The 27,827-nt window shown below is 62.8% G+C and overlaps 2 protein-coding genes across 3 annotated transcripts; both read left to right on the top strand.

The window, feature by feature from the left end:
- Positions 1 to 1,074: 1,074 nt before the first annotated feature.
- CASTOR1 (cytosolic arginine sensor for mTORC1 subunit 1) lies at positions 1,075 to 7,304 on the top strand. 2 transcript variants are annotated; one of them, XM_064168606.1, is made up of 9 exons: positions 1,075 to 1,269; positions 1,365 to 1,435; positions 3,546 to 3,739; positions 4,837 to 4,969; positions 5,187 to 5,310; positions 5,894 to 6,007; positions 6,100 to 6,182; positions 6,412 to 6,502; positions 6,597 to 7,304. In XM_064168606.1, the coding sequence occupies exons 1-9, from the start codon at positions 1,157 to 1,159 to the stop codon at positions 6,745 to 6,747; spliced, it is 1,074 nt and encodes a 357-aa protein (XP_064024676.1). In that variant the 5' UTR covers positions 1,075 to 1,156; the 3' UTR covers positions 6,748 to 7,304. The 2 variants fall into 2 exon arrangements, with proteins under 2 accessions (XP_064024676.1, XP_064024675.1); XM_064168605.1 differs by having other exon boundaries at positions 6,412 to 6,506; positions 6,597 to 6,749.
- Positions 7,305 to 18,874: 11,570 nt separating this feature from the next.
- LIF (LIF interleukin 6 family cytokine) lies at positions 18,875 to 20,955 on the top strand. Its single transcript, XM_064168535.1, has 3 exons — positions 18,875 to 18,938; positions 19,177 to 19,355; positions 19,512 to 20,955. Exons 1-3 carry the CDS (start codon positions 18,875 to 18,877, stop codon positions 19,947 to 19,949), a joined length of 681 nt encoding a protein of 226 aa, XP_064024605.1. The 3' UTR covers positions 19,950 to 20,955.
- Positions 20,956 to 27,827: the final 6,872 nt, after the last annotated feature.

The following is a 27,827-nucleotide window of genomic DNA, read 5'->3' as shown; positions in this document are numbered from 1 at the left end:
GTTAGTGTAAATGAGATGATGCTGAGGCCTGTCCCAGCTTGTGGTGGTGGCTCCCAGGCCCTGGGCAGCTCCTTGTGAGGCTGCTGTGGGCTAAAGTCCCTTCCCAGCACCCAAAGCTGCCCCCTTTCCTAGTGCCACAGCTGCTGTGGTTGAACAGAGCCGGGAGGCCCCTAATTTATCCTGTGCCACCCCAGGGCTCAGCCTCCCACACAGCAGTGCTCAGGCCTCCCCATGCTTCCTGAAGGCAGGCATTCTTCCCATCCCTCCCTCCAAGCTCTCCATTCCCAGGGTGGGTGGCCACAGGACAGGGCCTGTTTGGGATGCTGAAGTTCTCCCCACAACCCCCCCCAGTGGGGTCACTGCCCTGCTACCAGGCTGGTGGCTTGGGGCTCTGGGCTGGTGGATTTGGGGCATGGAGGAGCTGAGTGGGTGCTGGGGTGAGCCTGGCTGGAGCGGTTGGTGTTTGGGTCCCCAGATGCTCCGGTCCCAGCCTGACTGGTGCTGGTAGGGGCTGAGCTGAGCTGGTAGCAGGAAAGTTGGGGTCTGGCTTGACACCCCTTGGCTCCAGGTTGGGGCTGCTCCAGATCTCCAGTTTGGGTGCTCCGGGCTCTGAATGTGGGCTGAGCTGGGCGTCATGGGGAGCTGGACCGGGTCTAGCCCTGGTGCTCTGGGTCAGGTCCAGTCCCGGCTCTCTCGCGGTCCGAGGCACCCCGGGCTGAGGCTGCTCCGAGCATTCCCGAGGCTGGAGGATGGGTCCGGTGCGGGCACCCCGGGGGCGCTGAACCGGGGCTAGTGCCGGGGCTCCGGATCGGCTCCACTTCGGACTGCCCGAGGCTCCGGGCTGGGGTCAGGCACTCCGGAGCTGCAATCTGGGTCCGGTCTGGGCACCCTGGGGCTCTGAGTTGAGACTGCTCCGGACATGTCCGGGACTCCGCGTCGGATCCGGTGCGGGCACCCCGAAGCTCCAGGTGGGTGCAGCAGGGCCGTGCCACGGCGGGGCAGACCCGGAGCCGGGGCCCAGGGCCGGACGGGGCTGTCGTTGCCCCTCCTTCGACTCGGGGCGGGGCCGGGGCGGGGCCGGGTCCGCGTTCACAGCGGCGGAGGCAGTTGCTGGTCCCGGTCCCGGTGCGGCGGGTCCCGGTGCGGCGGGTCCGCCATGGACCTGCACATCCTGGAGCACCGGGTGCGGGTGCTGAGCCTGGCGCGCCGCGGGCTCTGGCTGTACACCCACCCGCTGCTGAAGCTGCTCTTCCTGCCCCAGCGCTGCAGGTACCGGCCTTCCTCCGCCCGCGCTCCCCGCTCCTCCTCCGCCCCGCTCCGCTCCGCTGCCTGCCCGCGCTCAGCCACGTCGGTTTCTTCTCCAGGTGCAAGTTCTTCAGCCTGACGGAGACCCCCGAGGACTACACCATCATGCTGGACGAGGAGGGCTTCAAAGGTACGGTGCGGTGGCTCCTGCAGCCCCCTTGTCCCTGGCAGGATGGGCTGGCACCGCGGGCAGCAGTTGTGCGTCTTCGCAGCCCAGGCCCGGGAGCGAGTCCAGGCTTGTAGCGAGGCTCCCTCGGTACATGCCCATTCCTGGAGCGCCCGGCCAGAGCTCCCGGCCCCTGGGCGCCTGCGCCAGGGATGTGCCAGCTTGTTTAGCCCAGGCCCTCCCCACTAACCCCCTTCCAGGAGCGCTGCGGCTCCTCCAGCTCACGGAGGCAGCCTGGGAAACCGCCAGAGAGAGTTTCTGGGGAGCTTGGTGCTGGCTGGAAGGCCGGGCAGGGGTGCAGGTACCCCCAGGATGCCCCCAGGTAGCACTGTTGGCTCCCAGCAAACTCCTGTCGCTGTGCCCCTGGCTGCTTTTACCCAGCAAGGGCCGGGCCCGGACGGTGCTCCGGCAGACAGGGGCCCGTTCCGCACCCACCCTGCCTGGCAGGGGTGAGCCCAGCCTTGGCATGCTGCCTGGCAGCAGGGACCTGGTTTTGGGGGATCCTGGGGGCGGGGTTCGAGGCCATCCAGGCTGGTTTCTCTCCTTGAGAGATGTCACTGGGTGATGTCCCTACCACTGGTGACCCAGCGTGTGTCCGGGCATCACCGTCGTGCCCGCTGGTGCTGCCAGCCCGACAGGCTGTGTCGGAAGGGCCGGTTCCCGGCCTGGCTTCCCACGCCCAAACCTTCCTGCCCAGGCTTCAGGAGCCGGCCACAGCTTTATCACCTTGGACGTGCCCCGAGGAGCAAGGGTCAGCCCTGCGGCCCTGGGCACTGACTGGACGGCTCCAGCTGCCACCTCCTTCCCAGCCCTGAGCGCAGGGCAGGGGTGCGGGGCTGAGCTCTGCGGGGCCGGAGCCGTTCCCCAGGCATTGTTTTATTTCGGGGCCTGTGGACAAACGTCCCCCGGTCCCGAGGGGAGGGCGGGAAGTGCCGAACAATGGTGCTGCGGGCCGGCAGCCCTGCTGCACCCTCTGCGTCTGTGTCCCCCCAGGGCTGGGGGGCTGCCAGCATTTCCCCGCTGAGGGGCTGGAGAGGGGACCCCCTGCTGCACCCCTCCTCTTCCCCTGGGGGTCTGGATTCAGCCCCGGCGCGGGTGGCATGGGGACAGCAGCGTCCCCTCCGCAGCCTCACCCGCGGTGGTGTTGAAAAGCCATTAAGCAGCGAGCGCTGGGACAGGACCCCATGTCCCCATGTGTCCTGCCCCCCCGCCCGCCCCCGAAGCTCAGCCCTGGGCCGGAGCCGAGGCCGTTCTGGCGCTTCCTGCGCAGGAACAGGCGCTGGGAACACCCACCGAGGCCCCGGGATCCGGCCCCGCTCCCGCCCTGCTCCCGGCTCGCTCCGGGAGGGGGCTGCGGAGCCTGTCCTGTGATGGGGCCCGCGGGCACCCACTCTCTTGGGCAGGTGGATGGGTGCAGCAGGGGAGACATGGGCGCAGTCTCTTGTCACCCTAGTCCCAGGACAGGAAGGAGCCAAGCAAGAACCTGCCAACAAAAGCAGCTTTTTGGGAAGAAGCCCTGGCCCATCCTGGCTGGGCTGGCACAAGGTGCTGGCATCCTAGGGATGGCAGGATGGCCTTTGCCTTGTCCCCTCTGGTGCCACATGTCCCCACCCTAAGCATCCTCAGTGGTGAGCTGGAGGATCCTGGGGAGCAGGGCATTAAGTGGGCAGCCCCAGGGCTCTGGCAGTGCCAGTTTTGGTGTGCAATGTGCCCCAGCACCTGCTGGCACCCAGCCCAGGGTGCTGGTGCAGGGATCAGAGATGTGCACTGGGGCAGGGGAGTCTTAGCTTTAGCAGCACATGTTCCCATGCCCACATTCAGGTGCCCCCTTAGCTCCTGGAGTGGCTGAGCCCCATCCAGCTGTTCACGTGGATGGGACTGCTTTGCACCCCCAAACCAGCATCTCCAGCCCCAAATCTGGGGCTGATCCTGTTCTGGCTGTGCTGGGCCAGCTCATCTCCCAAGGGACTGCAAGGCTGTGGTGAGCCCCGTGACATGGACTGGCACTGGGTGCCATCGGGCTGCGCCGTGTCCTGGGGAGCCCTGCGCCTCAGTTTCTGCTCACGCCCCGCAGAGCTGCCACCCTCCGAGTTCATGCAGGTGGCAGATTCAACGTGGCTGGTGCTCAGCGTGGTCTCCAACGGCCGGGCACCCTCTGGCAGCCAGGCCACCGGCGTCACCAAGATCGCCCGCTCCGTCATCGCGCCGCTGGCCGAGCACCACGTCTCCGTCCTCATGCTCTCCACCTACCAGACAGACTTCATCCTGGTGAGCCTTGGGTCATGATGAGGATCATACAATCAGTCAGGGTTGGAAGGCATCACAAGGATCAGCCAGCTCCAACCCCCTGCCATGCCCAGGGACACCTCACACCAGATCAGGCTGCCCACAGCCTCAGCCAGCCTGGCCTTAAACACCTCCAGGGATGAGGCTTCCACCACCTCCCTGGGCAACCCCTGCCAGGCTCTCACCAGCCTCACTGTAAAGAACTTCTTTCTAACATCCAGTCTGAATCTCTCCACTTCCAGCTTTGTTCCATCCCCCCCAGTCCTATCACTACCTGACAGCCTAAAAAGTCCCTCCCCAGCTTTCTTGTAGCCCCCTTAAGATGCTGACAGGTCACAATAAAGTCACCTGAGAGCCTTCTCTTCTTCAGACTGAACACCCCCAGCTCATGGCAAAGCAGCTCCAGCCCTCTGATCATTACAGTTCTTCCCAGTGAGGGTGGTGAGACACTGGCACATGTTGCCCAGGGAGGATGTGGAGCACAGAATCACCCAATGTGATCTTCACCCCCCTGGAGGTGTTCAGGACCAGGCTGCATGGGGCCTTGAGCCACCTGTTCTAGTGGGAGGTGTCCCTGCCTATGGCAGGAGGTTGGAGCTGGCTGAGCTTTGAGGTCCCTTCCAGCCTAAACCAGTCTGTGATTCTCTGCTCATCCTTCTCTGGACCCCTCCCAGCACACCCACAGCCCTCCTGTCCCAGGGGCTCCAGCAGTGGCTGCAGCACTCCAGGTGGGGTCTCAGCAGTGCAGAGCAGAGGGGCAGGATCCCTTCCCTGCCCTGTTGCCCGCACTGCTCTCGCTGCAGCCCAGGCTCTGGCTGCTCTCTGGGCTGCCAGAGCACACTGAGGGCTCAGATGGAGCTTCTCATCCAGCAGCACCCCCAGGTCCCTCTCCTCAGGGCTGCTCTCCAGCCAGGCACTGCCCAGCCTGTAGTGGTGCTTGAGATTGCCTCGCCCCAGCTGCAGGATGCTGGTGCCCGGCCCTGCTGGCATGCCAGCTCCTGTGGAGCCGGGTGGGGACCTCGATGTCCCCAGCCAGAGGGAGGGTGACGGCGCTGGCCTGACCCTGCGCGCCTGGGCAGGTGCGGGAGCGGGACCTGCCGGTGGTGATCCACACGCTGGCTGGGGAGTTCGACATCTACAGGGAGGAGAGCGGCGAGTGTGTCCCTGTCACCTGCGATGAGGTCAGCAACGGCTTCCTCAAGGCCAAGCCGGGTGAGTGGCTCAGGGTCCCATGTCCCCCAGGGCCGCCTGATCCCCGCTGAGATGCTCCAGCCCGCACCGTGGTACCCGCAGCCTTGGAGCACCCCCGGAGAGTCACCCTTCTGTGCCCTGAGGGATGCCGAGCCGTGGCTGCGGTGGCCACGGGGTGGCACTGCGGCACTGTCCCCAGGCTGTCCCCGCACCTGACGAGTGGCTGTCCCCCTGCCAGCCACCAGCCCCACGCTGCACCCCGTGCAGAGCCCCCAGACCCGCTTCTGCGTCCTGACTGTGGCCCCCGACACACTGCCTGCCATCGCCACCATGCTCATTGACGTCCTCTTCTACTCCCACAGGTGGGTCCTGGGTGCAGGGGCACGGTGCTGGCCCCTTGCCTGGTGCCACCTGAGCCGCAGTGCCAGGTCCCTCGCCCCTTGCTCCCAGCGGCTGTGCTCTCAACCCGCTGCTGTCCTCTTGAGCGTGCTGGGGAGCTGCAGCCATGCGGGTGCTGAGGTCCTGCTGCCACCTGGGTGGTGGCAGCCCCCAGGCGACCCAGGGGCATGAGACCCTCCGTGCAGCTGACCCTGGGGAGGGGAACTGTGAAGCAGGAGAGGGTGGGAATGGTGCTGGGGTGAGAGGATGCTCCTGCCCAGGACCCGGCCGTGTACCCCAGGGTGCAGTCCCTTCTGGTGGGACCCTCCTGCTGTGGGGCACCACGGTGCTTGGGAAGGCCCCAGGAGCCAGCGTCCCCCTGTCCCGTGTGTGGCAAACACCTGCTGCCCCCCAGGCCCGTGGCTGTGCGGGCTGCAGACCTCACGGGCAGCACTCCCACCCCAGTACGATGCCTGAACACACCCAGTGCCACCACTAAGCCCCCTCCCAATTTCGGGGCTCGTTGCCCCTCTCTGCGGCTCTTTTCCCCCCCTCCCGACTCCGCAGCCCCCCGAGGGAGGCAGGGGCCAGCAGCCAGGACCTCGACTCCATCACCTTCTTTGCCTTCTCCCTCATCGAGGGCTACATCTCCATCGTGATGGACGCTGAGACCCAGAAGCGGTAGGTGCCACCCGTGGGCTGTGCCTCCCCAGGGCCGGGGGCACAGGAGTGTGTGTGTGGGGGGTGTTACACTCAGCTCTGCCCTCGCCCAGGTTCCCCAGCGACCTTCTCCTGACCAGCTCCACCGGGGAGCTGTGGCGGATGGTGCGGATCGGTGGGCAGCCCCTTGGCTTTGGTGAGTGTCACCATGGTGGCCGTGTCCCCCTCCCTGTGCCACCACCCTAGCCAAGGAGTGCTTTCAGGTGGCGCTCTTCAGGGCGATGCTGTCCTCGCTTGTCCCCATGGCACTGAGCTGTGTCACCGTCCTGCCCAAGGGATGCTTTGAGGTGGTACTGTCCCTGCATGTCCACATGCCTGTGCCACCAGGGCCCCTCGATCACCCCAGGGCCCCTTTGCCTCCCTAGATGAGTGTGGCATCGTGGCACAGATCGCCGAGCCGCTGGCCGCCGCCGACATCTCCGCCTATTACATCAGCACCTTCAACTTCGACCACGCCTTGGTGAGCCTCTGCCCCTTCCCAGTACCCCTCCGCCCTGCGGCTGTCCCCTCGGGGCTGACCCCTGCTCTGTGTGTCCCCTCCCGCTGGCAGGTCCCTGAGGAGGGCATCGCTGAGGTCATCCAGCTGCTGCAGCAGCGCCAGGACAGTGGCAGATAGCGGCCGGGTGCCCCCGCAGTGGGTGGCCCGGTGCAGCGGCACCGTGGGCACCCCACCCCCTCTGTGCTTTGTCGTTGGTTTGTAAGGCTCCCCTCGGCGTGGGGCAGAGCCAGGTGCAGTGTCACTGCCTGTCCACTGGAAATGTGTTGGCTCTGGGGACCTGGTGACCTTGTGGCAGCAAGACTGTCCCCACCATGTCATTCCAGCCCTACCCGCGTGGGGTTGGGGGGCTCAGGAGGAGAGGGAATGTCCCCAGGGACCTACTGAAGCAGGGGACATTTGAGGGACGTGCCAGAGAGCAGTGATGTGCCACGGTGGTGCTGGGGGTGAGGTGTCCTCACACCCTTAGTGTCCCCATGGGTGGTCTCCTTGGATGAGGGGATGGCCATGATGCCCTGGGGTACCCCTGGGCCAGCCCCATGTGGGGTGAAGGCATGCCTGGAGCTGGGTTCCCCTCCCCAAGATCTCCTGGGGGGGGGGGGGGGGCTGTGGTTCAGCTCCGGCCCTGTGTGCCCTCTGGGGGCGTCCTGTGTCGCTGTCTGGGCTGTCCCCTCTCTGGGGGGTGAGGGTGTACCCCCTGCTGCTCCCAAGCTGTGTTTTCTCCTGGTTTTCAGTAACTCAATAAAAGTTGTGTTCTTTTTATCTGCATGGAGCCCTGGGCAGGGGCTGGCCCAGAGCTCAGCCCGGGTGTGGTGGCTCTGGGTGGGCTGCGATGTGGCTGGGGCACATGCCACTCCCGTGTCCCTGCCACAAGGTGCCCAGGACACGAGCAGATCACCTGCCCATGTGTTCTGGATGGAAAAAGGGGGTGAAGGTGGCAGCTGCCCAGCAAGGCAGCAGCCCTGGGGAAACTGAGGCATGGTTGCCACTGCCCCACTTCTGCCCTCCCATGCCCCACACTGGGCCTGTTCTCATGGGCTTGGGGGGGAAACTGAGGCAAGAAGGGATGGACTTAAGTCCAGGTCTGGAGTGCTTCTGCCATGCCACTTCCCTATCCCAGCATGGCAAGTGGGATACAGAGGGTGGAAACTGTGCCCTCCTGGGGTGCCTGGAGGGTTGTGTGGCAGTGCCCCAGGGATGATGCCTGGTCAACGAGCACAGGTATGGTGGGCACCTCCTGGGGCTCTTCCCCCAGGCTGGCACTGAGGCTGGTGAGTGCATGTGACACTGCTCCTGTCCCCAAACGCCGGTGCCTGCCCTCCTGTGCACCGGGTGGCAGCGTGCTCAGGCCCTGGCTGCCCGCGCCAGCCCCGCCGGGCGCTTGCTTTCCTGTCTGCTGCCCGAGTCATGGGACGCTGCTGACGTGCCCGGCGCTGAGGCAATCGCAGCTGCCCATGCCCTCACCAGCTCTATTTTCGTCCCCACTGCCTGCTGCTCGGTGCCCCGACACCCGCTCTCCTCTGGCCCTCTGGCCCTCATGGTGGCCTCCTGCCTGCCCTGCCCTGCCCTGGCCTGGCAGGGACCCCATGTGGAGCCCTGGTGCGTGATAGTGTCACACAGAGGGGACAGGACCAGCAGTGCCCTTGTGGGAGGTGAGGATCAGTGCTCTCTGCCCACCTGGGTCAGTTTGTCCTGATGAGGTGCCATGGGTCCTGCCATGGGGTCAGGGAGGGATGCATGCATGCATGGATGGATGGATGATTGGTTTGATGGATGCATAGGTGGATGGATACATGGACAGATGGAGGAATGCATGGCTGGCAGGATGGATGGACAGGTGGATGCATGGGTGGGCAGATGGATACATGCTTGGACAGGTGGATGGATAGTTGAGTGGATGGATGATTGGTTTGATGGATACATAGGTGCATGGATAGATACATGGACAGATGGAGGAATACATGGCTGGCAAGATGAATGGACAGGTGGGTGGATGGATGGATGGATGGATGGATGGATGGATGGATGGATGGATGGATGGATGGATGGACAGGTAAGTGGTTGGGCATGTGGCTAAAAACCTCTCTGTCTAGACAGATGGACAAACTACTTCAGTCAAGCAGGTGTGGAGAGAGGACATTCTTCCAACTCCTCTACCCCATCAGGGCTGCCCTGAGCACAGCCTTGTCTAGCACAGCCTTGTCTGCCCCAGCCCCACTGCTGCCAAGGGACATCCCAAGAAGCAGCAGGAGGCAGCTGGTGGAGCAGGTAGTCCTAGCCTCACTCCTACAGCAGGGAGTCCTGCAGGTGGAAGAGCAGTTGGAAGGGGAAACATTGGGGAAAGGCAATTTTCTTGCGTGGGAGTGAGCCATGGCTGCACTCTTCTGCCCCGAAGGGGAGGCTATTTCTGGGCAGTACTGCCACCAAGCCCTCTGAATGGCAAATGTGGCATGGAGCAGCTCCCTCTGCTCATATCACCAACTTCTGGTGCTCACCTGCTGGTGACACAGCTCAACAGGTTGGTCAAATGCATCCGCTTGGATGGAGCAGGGAAAGCCAGCACTGGTGCCATGCTCCTGCCAGGCTCCATCCGTTGGGAAAGGGGAGCTGAGTGGGGCAATGGGATTTGCACCAGGTGCCACTGGCAGCACCAAGGCTGTGCCAGGCCCTGTGGCAATCCTGGCTGGGGCCACTTAAGCTGGGTTCTCCCATGGTAATATTGCATAAGTGTGACGCAGCAGTGAGGGCACCGCTGCCCACACAGGGCTTCCGCTGCCCTCAGCCTCTGTGCCCTTGGGCAACACCCAGGGCCCCGTGTGAGTCCTGCTGTGGCTGCATGGCACCGGGAAGTTGCATTTCCTCCCATGGGGCTCCTGTGGGTGCTGTCAGGCAGAGAGGCTGAGCTGTGCTGCCCGGTGTCCACTCCATGGCCAGCGCCCAAATCTGTCACCCTGAGCAGGATGTGTGTGAGCAGAGCATCTGATGGAGCACCTCTGGGTGCAGTCCCCAGCCCTGCAGGGAGGCTCCCTGCTTCCCAGCCTTACACTTCCCTCCTTCCCAGGCTGGATTTTCAGCTCCCACAGCTGGACTCAGGTTGTGAAGACCTCCAGGATGTGTGCCCACAGGGCCAGCATCGCCAGGTGCCATCACCACTGTCGTCTTGCACTGCTTGAGGCAGCTGAAGCCGGTTTGGGTTCAAGCAGCCCACTGGCACCGAGCAGCAGAGCTGGGATGGCTCAATGAGGCTCTTTCCCAGCAGCAGTGGCATGGCCAGATCCAGGGTGGTCACTGGGACTGGGCACTCCTCGGGCTGGACCTGCGGAGAATCCCTCGAGGAACTGAATCGAAGAACATCCCCAGCGCCCTGCCGGCATCATTTCCTCCCGCCGCGGCCGCTCGCCCTGCTCATTGGCCCCCGGGGCACAGCTTCACTTCTCGCTGCCTTCCCGTTGGGTCCCGGGTGCCTCCTTCAGGGGTGGGGGCGAGCGGGTGCCCTTTAAAAGGCAGCTTCCCCCTCGCCCCAGCAGTTAAGGAAGTGGCTCCGCGCCTGGCAGCCCCACGCCGAAGCACCCTCGCCCCGGCCATGCGGTGTGGCTGGCAGCCCTTGGGTGTGCTGGCAGGTAGGTGTCTGCCTGTGCCCCACAACGACCCTCTCGCTCGCACGCCGGCTGTGCCCGGCTGGCCGGCAGCCGTGGGAGGGAGCGCAGCGGTGGGGCCCACGTGGGGTTGAGTTGGCGAGGCTGTCCCCGAAGCTGTCCCCACTGTGCTGTGCTGGTGTCACCTCCCGACGGCTCCCACAAGGGACTGGGAGGTTCCGTTTGTGGCACGTGGGAGAGGCAGCGCTGGGAACGGGCACCGTTCATCCCTGTGGGAGAAGAGATGCTGGGAAAGGGTGGGCAGCAGGGGACATGCTTTGGTGTCACTCTGGGGACTGAGGGTGAGGGATCCTACACTCTCCCTCAAACTCTTCACCCCCGCAGTACAGCAGAGCTGGGTGCTGAGTGCTGGTCCAGCACTGCATCCCAAGTCACCACTGGGATGTGGCCGTGGGTGACAGAACAGAGCTGAGGGACCAGGTCCAGGAGTGTCACCACTGTCTCCTTTGTGGTGGCCCACACTGCTGGGGGGAGCTGCTGGGGCAGCCACTACGGCTGGGCTGCACTACCTGGCTCTTCATTCTCCTCCTCCTTCCCAGGTTCCCAGCAGGCTTTTGTCACAAGGATGGGACTTCGGCACAGGGGGCACACGTGCCTGGCACAGGCTGTTCTTGCCTCCAGGCCTGACACCAGGGTGATGGGCACCCAGGGCGATGGGCACCCAGGGCCTGGCTGTCCCTGCCACAGGTGTCATTGTGGCACTGTAGCTGGCCAGCTTGTGCCTTTCCATCACAGAGAGGAGGCTGCCTCCCTGCACCCAGCGATGCCCCAGTGTCCTCCATCTCCCTCCTCTTCCTCCCCAGTTGTCACCAAAGGGATCTTCATTCTCTGGGCAGTGCCAGGCCAGGGGGGGCGGCCCCCACACCCCCCCACCATGCAGCAGATCCAGGCACTGGTGAGGCACATGGCTGAGGACGCGCAGGAGCTTTTCACCTTCTACGTGAGTCCCCTTCCCTGAGGCACGGGGTTGATCCTGTCCCCTCCACTGGGAGACGCAGGGCTGGGGCTAGGGCGGATGCTGTGCTGCTCCCTTCCCACATCTCTGACCTGTTCCCCATCCCCGGGCAGGAGAAGGACCAGAGTCTGGCCATCAACGGCATCTGCCGCAGCAAGCGTCCTCCCGAGTGGCTGCGGGGACCGGAGATGGGGCCCGGGTGGCTGCGGGGGCTGCAGGGGCCCATGAGCCGCATGGCCCAGGCGCTGCAGGACATCATCCGGCTGCAGCGCGACCTCAACCCCCCCGGCGCCGAAATCCTTCGCCGCCTGGCCAGGACCCACCTGAACGTGCGAGGGCTTCTCAGCAACCTGGACGGGCTCCTCCTGGCCCCCAGCTCCCGCCCCGGCCGCCAGCCCCAGCCCGGCCCCACGGCGCCCATCTTCCGACAGAAGCTGGAGGGGTGCCGGACCCTCTGGCACTACTCTCGCTTCATGGCCAGGCTCAACACCCAGCTGGAGACCAGGAGCCACCGAGCACACCGCCAGAAGCGGAGGTCTCGCCAGGGCTCCAGGCTGCCCCTGCGCTCCTAGCGCGGACCTGGCGCCACGGGACTTGTCTTCACCTCCATCTCCGTCATCTTCATCTCATCTCATCTCCGTCTCCATCATCTTCATTTTGTCATCTCCATCTTCACCTCCATCTCATCTCCTTCTTCATCGTCTCCATCCCCATCTTCACCCCATCCCCTCCCAGTCCCTGAGACAGAGACTCGCTGCCCAGCCAGGAGGCACCATGGAGACCCTCTTAGCTTGCACAGGTGAGGGCACAAGGCTGGCTTGAAGCAGCTCGCATCACTTCAGCTTGCCGTGGGGACCAGGCTGTCCCCATGCCACCAGGCGGCTGCGGGACAGCCCCGCTCCACTCCCGGCTGTCCCTTCCCCCCCCCCCCCCCCGCATTTCGGCAGCCCCGGTGCTGCAGGGAGCTGCACGTTCGGGTGTCCCCCGGGTGCCCAGCGATGCGGGACGGAGCTGTCCCTTGTCACCGGGTCGGATTTTCCAGTGATTCAGCGGGTCCGGTGACCCAGCCTGACTAAGAGCCGCTCGCCCAGCAGCCGCCGCGCTGCTGCCGGGGTGCAGCCCCGGCCCGCAGAGAGGAGTGCAACAAGCAGCTACTACCGGTGGTGTCACCTCCTGCCTACCCTTCCCTGCTCTGCACCGGGTCTGCTGACCCCAGAGAGCACCTGGGAGAGGAGCTCTGTGAGCTCGATGTCCCTTTGAGCTTGGTGTCCTTGCATGCTCTGTGGCACTGCAAGCCCGGTGTCCCTTCACCCCGCGGTGTCCCTGTGAGCTTGGTGTCCCTGCGACCTTGGTGTCCCTGTCGGTTCGGGATGCCCATGAGCTTGGCGCCCCTGTGTGGCGTCCCTCTGAGCTTGGTGGTCCTGCACACTCGGTCTCCCTACAAGCTCACCGCCCCCACATGCTCGATGTCCTTGTGCTCATCCTGAGTCCTCAGGCCCTTTGTCCTCAGTGTCCCTCTCCGTGCAGCATCCCCATGTTCATCCTGGCACACCATACTCGTGGTGCCACCACCGTGTCCCGCTCTGCATTCGGTGTCCCTGGACTGTCTGTGTCCCCCAGGCCCCTGGGGCAGCGCCGGGCAGGGGCTCAGCTCCAGCCACCACACTGTGACAGTGTGTGGCAGCACCCACCCCGCCCCCCTCCCCCCCCCCATTAATTTATACGTTTAATATTGTGTATTTATTGACTCCCAGGGTTAATTTAATGCGGGTCCCCTCCCCCCCTATTTAAGGACAAGGTTTTTAATATATAAATCTCTATTTTTGTGAGGAGTTGTTGGGTTTTGTACTGGGTTTTGTTAAGCTGTGACTGTCACAGAGCTTTATTTATGAGAGTGACGTTTTCAGGAGGGATTGTGAGAAGAAGGGAGGTGCCCAGCCTGGGCATGGGGCACCCCCCTGAGTTTTGAACAATGGTAAAAGGAAATAAAGTGTCACCCTCGGCCCCTGGCCACTAGGTCATTGTGTCCCTGTGCCCAAGTGTCCCTGTGTTGGGGTGTCTGGGTGTCCCTGTCCCAGTGCCCATGTACCCAGGTGTCCCTGTGTCCGGGGGTCTGTGGACAGAGATGGGCTGTAATCTGGTGGCCACGCTGTGCCCATGGGCACATAGCATGGGGTGGGATAGCAGCAGGCATTGGGATGGAACCTGGCCTGCTGTGGCACCTGGTGTCTGGCACAGGGTGGCATATGACATGTAGTATGATATGTGGGACAGCAAAGGCTATGGCATGCCGTGGGATGTGGCACAGCACAGGACATGGCATATATTAGAATGGCACATGCCACGGCATGGTGTGGCACATGGCGCGTGCCATAGCAAGATGTGACATCCCATGGCACAGCCCAGCACCACCAGGCCTGTGCCATGCCATGGTGTGGCACACCACCACACGGTGCTGTGACACTGCCCTGTATGGAAGCTGCTCAACACAGCTGCGAGCATGCCATCAGCCATGGCACAGCCAAGCCAGTGTGCCATGCCCCTGCCACCTGCCCAGGGCCACCGCAAGGGCCAGGCCACCCACTGCCAGCGGCTCTACTGAGTCAAAAATCCTAAGACCTGGTCATGTGCCCCCTGGGAGTCACTCGTTCCTGGCCGTGTGCTGGTGCCCACTGCGCTGCCCAGCGCTGCTGCCGGCACCACCGCCTGACTCAGTTGCGGGCAGCGTCGCCGCTGGGACGGCCACCACTGCGCTGGCACTTGCTGGCACTTGGGGACACTGCGGGTGACAATGTCACCATGAAGAAGCCCGGGCTGGCTTGCTGTGCCGTAGGTGACCCTGACCAGCAGCTGCCATCCCTGGCCAAGACACCTGCCTGGCTCCAAGGAGGGCACAGCGTGCATGGGCTGAGGAGGGCAGGGCACAGGTAAGTGGTCTCTCACTCCGGGGCTGGTGCGGAGAGGTAGGGGTGTCCCCAGACAGGGTGCACGTCCCAGACTGGGGGATTCTGGCTGTCCCCACAGCCCTGCTGTCCCAGTGGTGCTGGGTTCCCTTCTTGCAGGGATGCCCAGGGGGATCCCACTGCCCACCCTCGTGTTGGTACCCCCAGGAAAAGCCACTCCATGTTAGGGATGTCTCTTGGGCATAGTCTCCAAGGGACTTGCTTGTCCTGCCATGGCCGTGGGGTCCTTCTGCCTGGTTGGGATGAAAAGCAGCAGGGTGGTACCCAGGGGGGTGACAGCAGTGAGGCACAGGAGAGGCAGGGACCTGTTGTGTCTCAAAGTGGCATTCAGGTCCTCTCTATTATTCAGCCCTGGGTTTCCCTGGGATGGGGCCGTGGGGCACCAGCCTTACCCAGCCCTTCCTCATCCCACTCTGGCATAGGCACCCCCAGCCCTGACCCCAAAGGTGCAGGGGACTCCCCAAGGCTGCAGTGATGGAGGTGTCGCTTGTGTGGGGACCCAGAGAGTACCCCAGGTTGGGATTGGGTCAGATGGGACAAGATGGAACAGAGCAGCTTTGGGCCAGGGAGGGGGCAGGGTGAGAATTATGGGATGGGGATGGGACAGGAAGGGGCAGTTCTAGGATGGGGAGAGGGCAGGTCCAGGCTGCGGCAGGGGCCAGTTCTGGAAAGGGAATGGGGCAGGGGGCAATTTTCAAACAAGGATGGAGCAGGAGCAGTAATTATGGGATGGAGATGGGATGCAGGGGACAGTTATGGAACGAGGCTGAGGCAGGGGGCAGTTCTGAGCCAGGAAAGGGGCTTGAGGGCAGTTCAGGGATCGGGATGGGGCAGATTTGAGTGGGAATGGTGCAGCTATGGAAGGAAGATAGGACAACTGTGGGATGGAAATGGAACAGGAAGGGGCAGCTCTGGAAGGGGAGAGGACAAGTTTGGGCAAGAACTGGAGCGGAGCCACTTCTAGGGTGGGGTGGGGCAGTTCTGATTGAGGATGGAGCGTTGTGTGTGGGGAAGGGGAGCTGGGGGCAATTATGGGATAGAGAGTGTCCGGTTCCGGGCCAGAGCAGCAGGGGGCAGCACGGGGACAGGGATGGGGATGGGGGGAACTGGGCCGGGGCCAGGGCCGAGGGACAGCCACGGGTGGGACGGGGCAGAGGGGACAGCGGGGGGAAGCAGGGCAGCAGCAGGCCTTGGCATGTCCTGGGCTTGTCCTCATGGCCCTGGCTGGGATGGAGGGCGAGAACAGTGGCAGCAGTGGGGACAGCAGGGACAGCGGCATTCGGCCAGGCAGGTGCGATGGCTCCAGCCCAGCCTTCCCCCAGCTCCACTCCTGGGGTCCCCAAACCGGAGGGCACTCTGGGGGCACTCCCCAGGTTCCTGGCTCGCTTCTGGGCAGGGCTGGCTCTCTGCATTCCCAGCTCCTTCCTTTGCCCTCCTCGGGATGTCCTAGGACACGCATCCCCATGTCACCATCCTGCATCACACCTTTGCTGCTCCCCAGTCGCATGGGGCAGGAGCCACGTGCTTGATAGCAGTGGGCAAGAGGCACCACTCAGCCTCTGCATCCCCCCCTCCACACTGCCTGCTTTGGATTTCCTAGCCCCCACCCCCCGAAATCCTGTTAACAATGGAACCCCAAAACCCAGCCTCTGGGACAGCCCTCTCTGGGACACTGGCCTGGCCTCGGGCAGCCCTGGGCTGGGCAAGTCAGGGGAGGGGCAGAATCCCTGCACACACAAACACCCCCTCGCCCCGGGACATTAGCTAGTGCCATTAATTAAGAACCACCAATTCCTCGGCTAATTAAGGCCACCAGCTCTTCAGAGCTCCATCGACTCCTCATGTGCCACTCACTGCCCCCCAATAAAACTGGGTATGAGGCTGTCCTGGCTTGACCCCTGCAGTCCCCCTGCTCCCCGTCCCCATCTCCATCCCAGTAAGGCCAGACTGGGCTGAAATGGACTTTAGCTCCAGGGCCCCAGTGCCACCTGGCAAACCAGTCTAGTCCCTGGATTCACACCTGTGGAAACCGAGGCAGGCAGCAGGTATGTGACCAACCCAGCACAGAGGGAGCTCGGTGTCCCCCGCCCCGCCGTGAGGGATGTCCGGGGCTGTGGCAGTGGCTCTTGCGTCACCGTTCCTCGACTGTCACCCGGGCAGGTCCGCGCTACCAGGGCACAAACTTGCCAAACCTGATTAAAAGTTTCAGCTCCGGCCGTGCCCCTGGAGAGAAAACCCAAAATGCCTCGAACCTGTTTGTCACCCAAACCGGGGGGCAAACGGCCTGGCGACGCCCCTCGCAGCCCCCTCCCATCTGGGACCTTTGCTCCCGCACTGATTTTAGCACCTTCCCGACCAGCCCAGCACCTTCTTGCCCGCTTCCTGCCCTCACCCTGCCCCGTGGGCGGAAGGGTTAACCCCCGCGGGACTCAGCCCAGCCTCTCCCCCGGGGTGGGTTTGTTTTCTCTCTCCTTCCAACATTTTTGCCCGAAGGGCTGAGCCGACGCTGTCGCCTCCGTCCCACCTTGACCGGGGCTCCAGCACCCCTCGGGGGACCGCTGCCACCGTCTTCCCGAACCTGTTCTCTCTCCAAAAGAACAAATCATTATTTCCCTCTCCGCCCCCCCCCCCCCCACCTCCCTTCTCCTCCTTGCTTTACTGACCGCCCCGGCTGCCGGCGGGGAAACCCCGGCTCGGGGAGGGGGGACCCGGGGGGGTGAAAGTGCTTGCGGCAGCGTGAGTCATATCGCCTAGACGCCAGTGCCGGCAGCCGCAGCCCCCCGCGACGCCCCCGGACCCCACGTGCTGCCGCTCGTGGGGGTGCGTGCGTTTTAATTCCTATCCCCCCCCCTCCTCTTTTCCCACCCACCTCCCCGACTCCCCTCTCTACTCATCCCATGCGTGGAAAAAGAACAAAATAGCCGACAAAAACGCAACCCCCACCCCAAAGCCACAGTCCTTGGGTGACATCAACTTTATCAGAAGTTTATTTCTAAGAATCATTCAGGATTTCCAGAGCCCTCCGACTTCCTGATTTCCAGTTTCAATAGAAGTAACGATAGTAGTGCTGCTGCTCCCCCCGCGTTTCCCCCCCCTCCCCCCCTCCTCCCCTTTCTTACAACACAGGCTGGCCGCCGGACCGGTATATAAACCCCGAGAAGTCCCCCAGTATGAACATGAATTTCTGAAAAGCTCCTCTGCCAACACCAATCTCTATTAAGTCGCTCCCGGGACTCACAATGAAGTTCGTGCCGGCAGGTAAAAAAAAAAAACAACCCAAGGCATCAACTTTGAACTTCGGGGGAATCGTTGGGAGCTATTTCCCTTTTCCCGCTTTAGTTAGTTAGTTATTCGGGGGGGGTGTTTGTTTGTTTGTTTGTTCCCCCCCCTTCCACCTTTCCCGTTCTCTCCAATTCCTTCTCCCGGTGATGCTCGGGTACAAGCGGGTCCCGGGTGGCTGCCGCTGCTGCCTGTCCGTCCCGTCCCGTCCCCGTCCCCCCCCTCACGGGATGAGCATCCCTGGGAATTGGCAGTGGGGAGCGGAGCGCGGCGCTGGCGCGGTGCGGCCAACATCTGGACACTTATATAACTGGAAAGGCGGCCAAAAAGAAAAGGGAAGGAAAAAAAGCAAGGGGGGGGGATTTTTTTTTTCCTTTTGGAAATATTCCCCCCCCCCCCTTCCCCCTGCTTTTCCTCCTCGGTGCTGTGACCGCTGCTGCTGTGTCGGAAGCACCGGAGGGATGAGGAGACCGCCAAGTGCAGGAAGGGGCAATTGAGGGAGCAGTCGCCACCCCAGTAACAGTTGGGGGGGGGGTCCCATGGGGCAGCACCCACCCGGGACCCATCACCCACCCAGCGTCTGGCACACGTGGGCGCTGAGCCTCGTCCTGTCCAGCTGTGAAATGGGCAGAAAGCAGTGGCCAGGGTGGGAGAAAGCATTGAGGAGGGGCTTGGGCGGGAGGCGGGGGTGGGGGGGTTGGGGGAGCAGAGCGTCTGCGTCCCATGGGAGCACCAAGGGGTGTGGGGAGAAAGGGTCCTCTCCCGTCCTGCTTGGGAAGGGAGCGGCAGAGGGTCGCGGGACACCCAGGTAAGTCCTCTCCCACCTGGGCAGGGCAGGTCAAGCGGAGGTTTGGTTACCCGGCACCGGCGGCACGTCCGAAGCGCTGTCGAGGGCGGGTAGCTTCAGTGCTCGTCACAGCCCGGGGACCTTGCAGCACCCCCACGGCATCACCCAGGGTGTCCTCCCCATGGGGGTCCTCACCTCGGGGCGAGGATCCCCCAGGGATGCCTCTGGCTACCTTTGCCCTGAGGATGCCAAGCCTGGTGGCTTGGCCTCCCCGAGCAGGGATGCCGATTTGGGAGGGGGTCCCAAGGGATAGAATTTGGAGCTCCCTGCTCTCACCCCACCATCAGGAGGGGAAACACTGGGATGACCCAGCTGCTGGTGGCTCAAGGGTCCTCTTGTTCCACGTCCAGGGCTTTCCTGGCTGGCCTCTCACGCAGCTGTGGCGGCTCTCCCTCGGGCTCGTCGGTGCTGCGCCCACTTCGCGGCGAGGGAAACTGAGGCGGGCGGCTGCCAGGGGCGGGCGGTGGGAAGGGGGGGACATGCCTGAGGCAGGTTTCCTTGCGGGCGCCCCGCTGAGTCAGCCGGGCCGGGGTGGGGCCTCGCTCCCGCGGAGCCCAGCCGAGGATAACGGAGGGAAAAGCGCTTTGCATATTTGATTAAACCCCGCAGGTCGTCACCGGGCTGCGTGCGAAATGTGGGAATGCCACGGGGCACCCCGCCGGGAAGGGAGGCGGGGGAGCACCGGCCGGGGGGCAGGTGAGGGGCACAGGAGCGGCACGGCAGCCTCGGCACGGCTGGGACAGCAAAGCGGGGGGTTCAGGGGCTGCCGGCTGAGCCAGACACCTACCCAGGAGGGATGGATCCCTGGTCCCTCTGGACACCCTCTCCTTGGGTGCCTGGGGCCATCCTCAAGGGGTGCTCCTCACCGTGGCGCAGTCCCTATGGCGCAGTCCCTACGGCCCCCAGCATGACGCTCTCCTCTCTCCCCACACAGGTGTTGTGCCCTTCGTGGCCTTGCTCCTGCTGCAGCGGAGGCCGGTGGCTGGCCGGGCACTGCTGGTGACAGGCTCTGGCTGCCCGGGGCACGGCTTGTGCCGCTCCAACGTGCAGGAGCAGACCCGCAGACAAGTTGCGCTGCTCAACGCCACCGCCCAGGACCTCTTCAGCCTCTATGTAAGTGGTGCTGAGGGCTGGCCAAGGACTCCCAGGGCTCTTTGCACCATCATGTGCACGAAGGGAGAGGGCTGGGGACGCCGTGGGGATGGTGGTGGTGGAAGGTGGCCAGGGGGTAAGAGGGCACACGGAGATGACGCTCTGCTCTCCTCGCAGCTGAAGTGCCAGGGAGAGCCATTCAGCAGCGAGACCGACAAGCTCTGCAACCCCAACGGCATCGTCTTCCCTGCCTTCCGGGTCAACCGGACCAGCGAGAGGAAGGAGGTGATGGTGGCCATGTACAAGCTCTTCGCCTTCCTCAACGCCTCGCTGGGGAACATCACCCGCGACCAGGAGGAGCTCAACCCCACGGCCAAGGAGCTCCTTGACCGGCTCCACAACACCACCAAGACCACCCGGGGCCTCATCTCCAACCTCACCTGCCTCCTCTGCAAGAACTACAACATCTTCCATGTGGACGTCAGCTACGGGGAGAGCTCCAAGGACAAGAGCTCCTTCAAGAAGAAGCAGCAGGGCTGCCAGGTGCTCAGGAAGTACGTGCAGGTCATCGCCCAGGCAGCCCGTGTCCTCCTACCTCATCTCAGCCCCCCGTGAGCGCCCGCTCCGGCTCCTCTGCCTCCCCCTGACCACTGCCTCCTGGGCTCCTGCATTCCTATTTATTACCTCGGACCTTGCACTGGCCCCATCCACCCTCCGGTAATTTATTTGGCCCTTGGGGGAGTGAACGTCGCAGCCCGGTGTGTCCTGGGCGGAGCAGAGCCGGGGCCGGATCCAGCAGGATGAGGCAGCACAGCGCTGGGGCGATGTCAGGGCACAGGCTGCTCCTGGGACATGCCTCAGCTGTCCCCACTCTCCTGCGGGATGCAGAGCTGCAGGTGCTGCGAGAGGCTGCTGGTGGGGCTGGACTCCATGGCCAAGCTCTTCTGTCATGGAGAACAACCTGATGGACATCCCTGAGCATCATCCCAAAGCCTCCACTTCTCTTGGAAAAAGGATCGGGATGAAGGAAGGCCACCAGGATGCTGCGACAGGCGGAGACGGGGGGGACATGCTGCCCCTGAACTTTCTGAGGCTGGGCTCCCCCAAAAGGAGCCGAACCGAGGGTACTAAGGGTGGCTGCGGCGGCTGGGGCTGGCTCCTGCCGTCTAGGATGAGACCACCCACCGGGGGACAGAGCCGATGGCTGTCCCAGCAGGGAGGATTGCTGCCCCCCCGCCGCAGGCACAGCGGGGTGCTGAGGGCCTGTCCCTCCCCCTTCCCATCGGAAGGGCTCTGAATGTACCAGCGGCCAAGGGCTGGGCTTGGCACGGCCTAACTTAGCCCCTTCGCAGGGACACGGGGACGCAGGGGCATGGGGACTCGGGGCCAGGGTCCCAGGCTGGTGGCAGGAGGCGCTGGCTCGCTCCTGGCACCAGGGTGGGCTGTGAGGGTTATTTATTGCCTTGGTGGAAAGCCCAACGTGCACTGAGTGCTCTGCCCCGACTTTTAATAACGTTATTAATAATAATAATTAATGCTGAGATTTGTGGTAATATATAGAGAGAGGATTCTATTTAAATATTTATTTTTTTATACTCCTTTGCCCCCTTTTTTAAGAAAATAAACCAAGAGAAACAGACTGCCCTTGGCTCCTCTTTGCTGGGTGCCCTTCGTGCTCACCCCCCCACACCCTCACACAAAACGCCCTCAGGACTGCCCCAAAGCCCTTTAAACATCACTGTGGGCTTGGGGTCACCATCCCCTGCCCCCTTGATTCTTCCTCCGTTCCCATTTCCTATGGGATGCCTGATTGTGAGGCCATTTTCCCTGGGGAATACTTAAATTGACACTCTCTGGGTGCTCAGGTAGTATCATGGTCATGGCAGGGAGCATCACAGCGTGGGGAGCATCAGAGTATTGTGGTGTGGGGAACCATCACAGGGTGCAGAACCACCATGGTGTGGGGAGCATCATGGTGTGGAGAGTATCATGGTGTGGGGAATGACCATGGTGTGGGGAACCATAATGGTGTGGAGAGTATTGTGGTGTGGGGAACCATCATGGTGTGGGGACCACCATGGTGTAGAGAATATAATAGTGTGGGGACTATCATAGTGTAGAGAGTATCACAGTGTGGGGACCATCATGGTGTGGGGGGACTATCACAATATGGGGACCACCATGGTGTGGGGACTGCCACGGTGTGGAGACTATTACAGTGTGGGGACCATTATGGTGTGGGGATCATCAAGGTGTGGAGACTATTACAGTGTGGGGACCATCACGGTGTGGGGACCATCATGGTGTGGAGAGTATTGTGGTGTGGGGGTCATCACGGTGTAGGGACCGTGCAGTGTGGAGTGGGGAGCATCATGACACGAGGAGCACCACGGTGTGGGGAGAGCTGTGGTGCAGGCAGCCCTCACTCTGCCAGCGCTGGTGGTGCCTGAGTGTACTGGAAACCGCTAAAGCTGACTGGGAAGAGGCAGAAGGAAGCAAGTGAGTGTGTGTGTGGGGGCCAGATAAAATTGCAGCCGCTTCCCAGGCAGCCCTGGGAGAGGCTCAGCAAAGCTTCTCCGAGGCCAAGACCACCTAAGGCTCCACCAGTGCCCCAGTGCCTGTGAGTGTCTCGGATGGGGCCGTACTGGTTAACAAGAGGCTGATTATACGGGAGACGTTGGAGCAGGATGATGAAATTTTCCTCCTCCTCCAGAGCCCTTGGGCCTCCAGCCAAACCTCCCAGGCATGAGACAGCAAGCGGATGAGCTAAGATCCTGTGTGATCATCTCTTGTGTCTCGGAGGAGCCCTGACCAAAAAAATCAGTGCAAAAATTCAAGAGTCACCCCCAGAGCCCTTCTCCCTCTGCCCACTGGGTTGCATTATCCACGCGTGTCCCCCAGCTCCTGTGGAAGGTTTCACAGCATTGGTTTGACCCCAAAACGGCAGCCTCTGGGCAGCCTCATGCCACCGGCAGCTTTGTGCCATGGCGATAGCAGAATGAGCAGTGGTACCCAGCTCCAGCCCATCACTCACGACCCTTCATGGAGAGGGTGAGCCCCCAGAATGGCACCAGCTTCCTCATCCCATTGTGGAGGCACCTGAAGGCATCTGGTGTCCAGTCACACTGTGTCTGCCTTCCATCATCCCATCCTGCCACAAAGGAGGGTACCTTGGGAGTTCCCTGTGCTGCTTCCCTGCAGGGTGCCTGGGATCAGTGCCCATTTCCAGCCTGCACCATTAAGATAAGATGTACTCAAAGCAGCACAGCCTACCTCAGATGCAGGGATGGGGCAGGGCACGGTGGCAGCCTGGGAGGGCTGCATCATGCAATGAGGTGAAGTCCTGCAGCCCACGATAGCTGCCAGGGTCGCTATGTCCCCATGGTTGGGCATGCCAGGATGCCCTCATGGATACTGCTACCAGGCCCTGGCATTGCCAGCATCCTGTGTGATGGAAGCCCAGGACTGGACATCCAGGCTGATCTTGTCTGCACGTTAACATCCACACCTCATCCTCACCAGGGATGTGGCAAGTGTCTGGAGGTGCCACCAACCCACCCCCAGAGGCACGAGGGGCGAGAGCGGCCCCGAGGCTTGGGTCAAGCTCCGTGGGGCCGGGAGCTGGGCCGGGGAGGAGGTGCTGTGCAGGGAGCACAGCAGCGAGGAGCTGTGCACATCTGGATTTCTCACGCTTGTGCTCAGTGTCCCTCCTCAACCAGATGGCAAAAATAAATAAATAGAATAAATCAGAGCCTCCTGACACAAATTGGGAACTCACGCCCGGGCTCTGGGTTCCATGAGTCGCCCTGGAAGACAGTCAAACGCAGGCGAGGACAATGGGTTCACTTCTCCCCTGTGTCGGGTCATTCCCAGTTAAGGATCATTAGGGGCGGGCGGGGGATTAACTCTTCCTTCCCAGCAAACGCGGCTCAGGCCGCAGCGTGGACGAGACTCTGCAGGTCACAACCTCCTCATCCTTTGCCCTCCCCTGAGGTTTTGGGGTTGGGGGTGGAGGCAGTCCCCAGCTGGTGCCATCGCCCTAGCTCCTGGGAGCCAGGACGCGTTGCCCCGCGCTCAGCGGACATCCCAGAGCCGGAGGAGATGGACTGGGCTGTTGATGACCTCAGCCAGTGGCAGATCCCACCCAGCCGGCGCTCAGGGGAAGCAGCCAGCCCCGCGACCCGCACCATGAGCACCAGCGGGGGAACCGAGTGCTGTGGCTTCCCCGGGGGGACCAACAGGACCCCCGTCAGCTGTTCCACTTTGGCCTCGGGACTGGAGGAACTATTCTGGCTGCAGCGAGAGCCAGCGAGGGGCTGCGGGGAGTCAGTGGCGGCGATGGGAGCGATGCCCGTGGCCCGATAACGGAGCGCTCTGACCATCAGCGCAGGGCCCCGAGCCGCCGCGGGTCAGCGCTGCCTTCGGGGAGCGCCGTACGTGAGGAGCTGCTCCTGCCCGTGGTGAAGTCAGAGCCGCTGCCTGGGTGTGACTAACTGACCTCAGACCTTGGCCCCGCGGCGCGGATCATGTGCTAACTGACGCCGCAACCCAGCCGGACAGGTCCACTCCGCTGCCCCGGGGCCACCGGCCAGACCAGACTTGTCATCTGCAGGCTGCAGGTGCGGCATGGGGGCACTGCCAGCTCCGCATCCCCCGTGGGCGCCTCGACTTGTACCCGCAAGGCTTGAGCCAGCGGCGGCATCGCTGCTGGGGCTGATCCTGGAGACGGTGGCTGGGTCCTGACTGGAGCATCCTGCCTGCCCCCGTGTCCAACCGGGTTGGGGCTGGCCCCGCCGGTGCCCATGGCAAAGTCCTTTCCCCACCCGGGAGGCCATCCCAAGGCTTGCTGCTCGGGAGGTGCGTTCAGCTGCAAGCGATCTCCCGGCACCCGAAGCCAGGTCCCTGAGGGGGGGAACAGCGTGTCCAAAGGGCTGGCCGCTGGCTCTTCCTCACCATCTCGGGCTGGCCACCGGCCCGAGCACGGAAAGAAGAGCTGAGCCCATCTGAAACGCATTGGTCCCCGGGCACGGTTGCTGCAATAGCAGATGCTCCCGTGGGTCCCCAGCCACATCAGAGCGCGGCGGCGCGGGAACTGCACGTTTGCATGGGAAGAAGCAGCCCTTGCCCCAAACAGCTCCGACTCCTAATTGGAGACCAACCGTGACAAATAAACAAGACAATGGGCTGGGGGCGAGACGAACGCAACTTCTGTCGCAGGACTCGGCTCCGAGAGTCGTCTCCGTGCCCGGCGGGGAACTTGGCATAGACTAGCAAGAGCCAGGGGGAGGATGGAGCTGGATCCGGACCCCCCGGCGGAGCCACTCGCTGTGTGACACCGCTGGAGCTTGGGGCTGGCTCAGGAGCTGGCTGACACATCCCCAGTGGTCCCCTTAGACCATTGTCAGCAGCTCTGTGTTCAGCAAGTGTTTAGTGTCTTCGTGAGAGAGCTTGGAGTGGGGTCAAATCCAGCCTTGAAGGCCTGTCCTCAAGGCACCCCACTATGGGGCTGTCAGGGGAGCCCCCCATGCCTTGTGCAAGACTTAGGGGACCCTTGTCCATCACCCTCCATCAAGGAGGGGACGTGCTGCCTTGTCCTCTACCAGGAATGGTTGGAGTCGGGCATCTGCTGGTGAGGTTATCTCAGCACCGCGCTCGCCCCGGCGCAGAGGAGGGGGAAGCTTCCGCAGCCCCTGGCTGCTCTCACCGCTGCGGAGCAGCCTCGATAAAGCGCTCAGCACCCCGACCAGACACCGATAAGATGTGCAGCCTGCAGAGCACCCAGCCAGAGGGGGCTGAAAGGGAGCCAACATCCCTGCTCAGCTCGGGGATTCATGTGACACAGAATCCCCTTTGCAGAGTGTAAGCCCAAAATGCAGCAGGACCTGTGCCTGAGCCTGTTTGAGGTCCATCTGCTTAGCAAAGGCGTTTCAGACGGCCTGAACCTACACTGCCCTTGGCCAGGGAGGGGAAAAATCAGGGCTGGAGGGGAAGATCTCACCCAAAGAAAGAGAGGACACCTGGGGAAGGAGAAAAATCAGCTCTGGAGGGGAAGATCTCACCCAAGGAAAGGGAGGACACTCGGGGAAGAGGAGAAGAGTTGGCAAGGCTGAAAAGATAGGAACCAAGTGCCAAGGAGCAGGCATGACTGAGAGAGACTCACCAGGATGGTGGGGAAGGACCACCACTCACCACCTTCTGCAGGACCAAGAAGGAGACATGGCAACCCCCAGGGTGCCCAGAGCTGGAGTGGCACAGCCCAGCCAGGCAGGCACTTGTCACTGAAGCCCTCTGTGCCCTTCCTGCTGCCACAGCTCACGGTCTCTGGCTTCAGAGAGCAACGAGAGTGCCATCTTTGGCTGCACCTCAGCGTGGCTCTGTGGGAGATGAGTCCCTGCTGCCATGTTTCCCACCAAGACAAACTCAGAGAATCAGCAGAAGTGGAGGATACTTGCAGAGAAATGGGATGCAGAGACTTCTCTTGGTGCTAGAGGGAGATGGCAGGAGAGCACAGGCATGGCCCCCACTGAACCTGCCCATCTCTGAAGTGTCTATCTGCACTTTGCTCTCCACAGGCTCTCTGACCCCAGGGGGCTGCAGGTGCTGCCACAGTGAGGGTGGGAGATGCTGCCAGTAAAACTAAGGGATATTTAACTCTACAACACCCTGCTCATGTCTCCACTGTGTGCTACCCCACCCAGCAGCACCCACCAAGCCCATGGCAGCAGGAGGACAGTGACTGCCCACAGAGTCATAGAATCACAGCATGGGAAGTGGACAGTGACCACGTGCAGGGGCTCAGCTGCAAGGTCCTGGTGTGAGCCAGAAGCCACAGCTGCACCCATGGAGCATGGTGCATGCCCAGGAATGGACAAGCTGAGGCCATGGAGCATCCTGAGGAGCTCATTGCCTCTGCTCCCCTCTGCCTTGGCCAGGAGGAAACCAGCAGAGACCCCTGGGCTGCAGTGGGGTGAGGGGAAGGAACCTTCCTGGGAGGGGATGGCCACATGGCAATCAGGGGCATTTGGGCTGGAAAAGCCCTCTAAGATCAGAGTCAAACCATTCTCTGGCTCTGCCAAGGTTGGTGCCCTCAGCACCACATCTCCAGGGCTTTTAAACCCCTCCAGGATGGGGATTCAGCCACCTCCCTGGGCAGCCTGTGCCAGGCTTTGAGAACCCTTCCAGTGAAGAGGCTTCTTCCAACAGGCAGCGCAGTGCTGCCCTGCACCTGGTCGCTAACTCGCTCACCACAAGGATGCCGAGCAGCTCCTCAGCTCGGGCTGCACCTGGGCTGCTTCTCAGGGCCAGGAGAGCTGACATGCTTATTTACTGCCCCCACGCAGGGCACCTCGGCAGCGCTGCTCGGCGCGGGTCACGCTCCCCTCTCCTCCCCCGCCGCCGGTTTCCCAAGCGGAGGGCTGCGTGCGATCCCGCCGGGCCCGCGGCTGCCAGCGCCGCTCCGCTGAGCGCCCCAGGCTGCAGCGATAGGAAGTTCCTACACGTCTTGGGAAGGCAGGAGCCGGAGAACAGCAAGCCCCGAACGAGCCCCCGCGGCCGCGGGGGAGCTGAGGTATGAAGCCAGCCTTCGCCAGCCGCCCGACACTCTCCTCCTCCGCAGCCGAGGTGCCGTGAGGCATGAACCTGCCGGGAAGGATGGGCCCGACGCACCCATCTGCTCCTAGAGAGATTTCTGGTTGCTTTTGCCAGGCCTGGCATTTCCCACAGGGCTCCGCGCATGGCTGTGGGGCAGGGAGGGCAGCGCCGGGTGGGTGAAGCCCAGCTCCTCCTGGCACCCAGGGCGAGATGCCTGCCAGGCGCTGCGATGGGGCTTTCCACACGGAAGCTGCGGTCACCTCACCCTGGTGCTGCCAAACTCTGCTGCCAAATGCCCCATCTCAGTGCTGCTGCAGGGCAGCCCTGTGCAAGGCAGAAGCAGCCCTTCCACTGCTCATAGACTGCTTCGGGCTGGAAGGGACCTTCAAAGCTCATCCAGTTCAACTCCCCTGCAGCCAGCAGGGACAGCTGCAGCTAGAGCAGGTTGCTCAGAGCCACAACCAACCTCACCTGCAGTGGTGCCAGCCATGGGGCATCTCCCACCCCTCTGGGCACCCTGGGCCAGGCTCTCAGCACCCTCAGTGGCAAACATTTCTCCCTTCTCTCCACTCTCAATCTCCCTCTTTCAGTTCCAAGCCATCCCCCTTGCCCTGGCACAACAGGCCCTGCTCAAAACTCTGTCCCCAGCTCTCTGCTCAGCCTCTTCCAGTGCTGGAAGGTCACCAGAGGTCTCCCTGGAGCCTTCTCTTCTCCAGGCTGAACAGCCCAAACTCTCTCAGCCTGGCCTCCCAGCACAGCCCTTCCAGCCCTTGGATCATTTTTGTGGTCTCCTCTGAACCTGCTTCAACAGATCCACATCCTTGTGCTGAGCCATCAGGTTCACATCCTTCTTGTGCTCATCATGCCAGCACCACCGGTTCCCATCACGTTGGCACCATCAGC

Source organism: Pogoniulus pusillus, chromosome 30 (genome assembly GCF_015220805.1).
Source record: "Pogoniulus pusillus isolate bPogPus1 chromosome 30, bPogPus1.pri, whole genome shotgun sequence".
Taxonomy (NCBI): Eukaryota; Metazoa; Chordata; class Aves; order Piciformes; family Lybiidae; genus Pogoniulus; species Pogoniulus pusillus.
The sequence above is the reverse complement of the archived record's forward strand: the minus strand, read 5'-3'. Positions and strand labels throughout refer to the sequence as shown.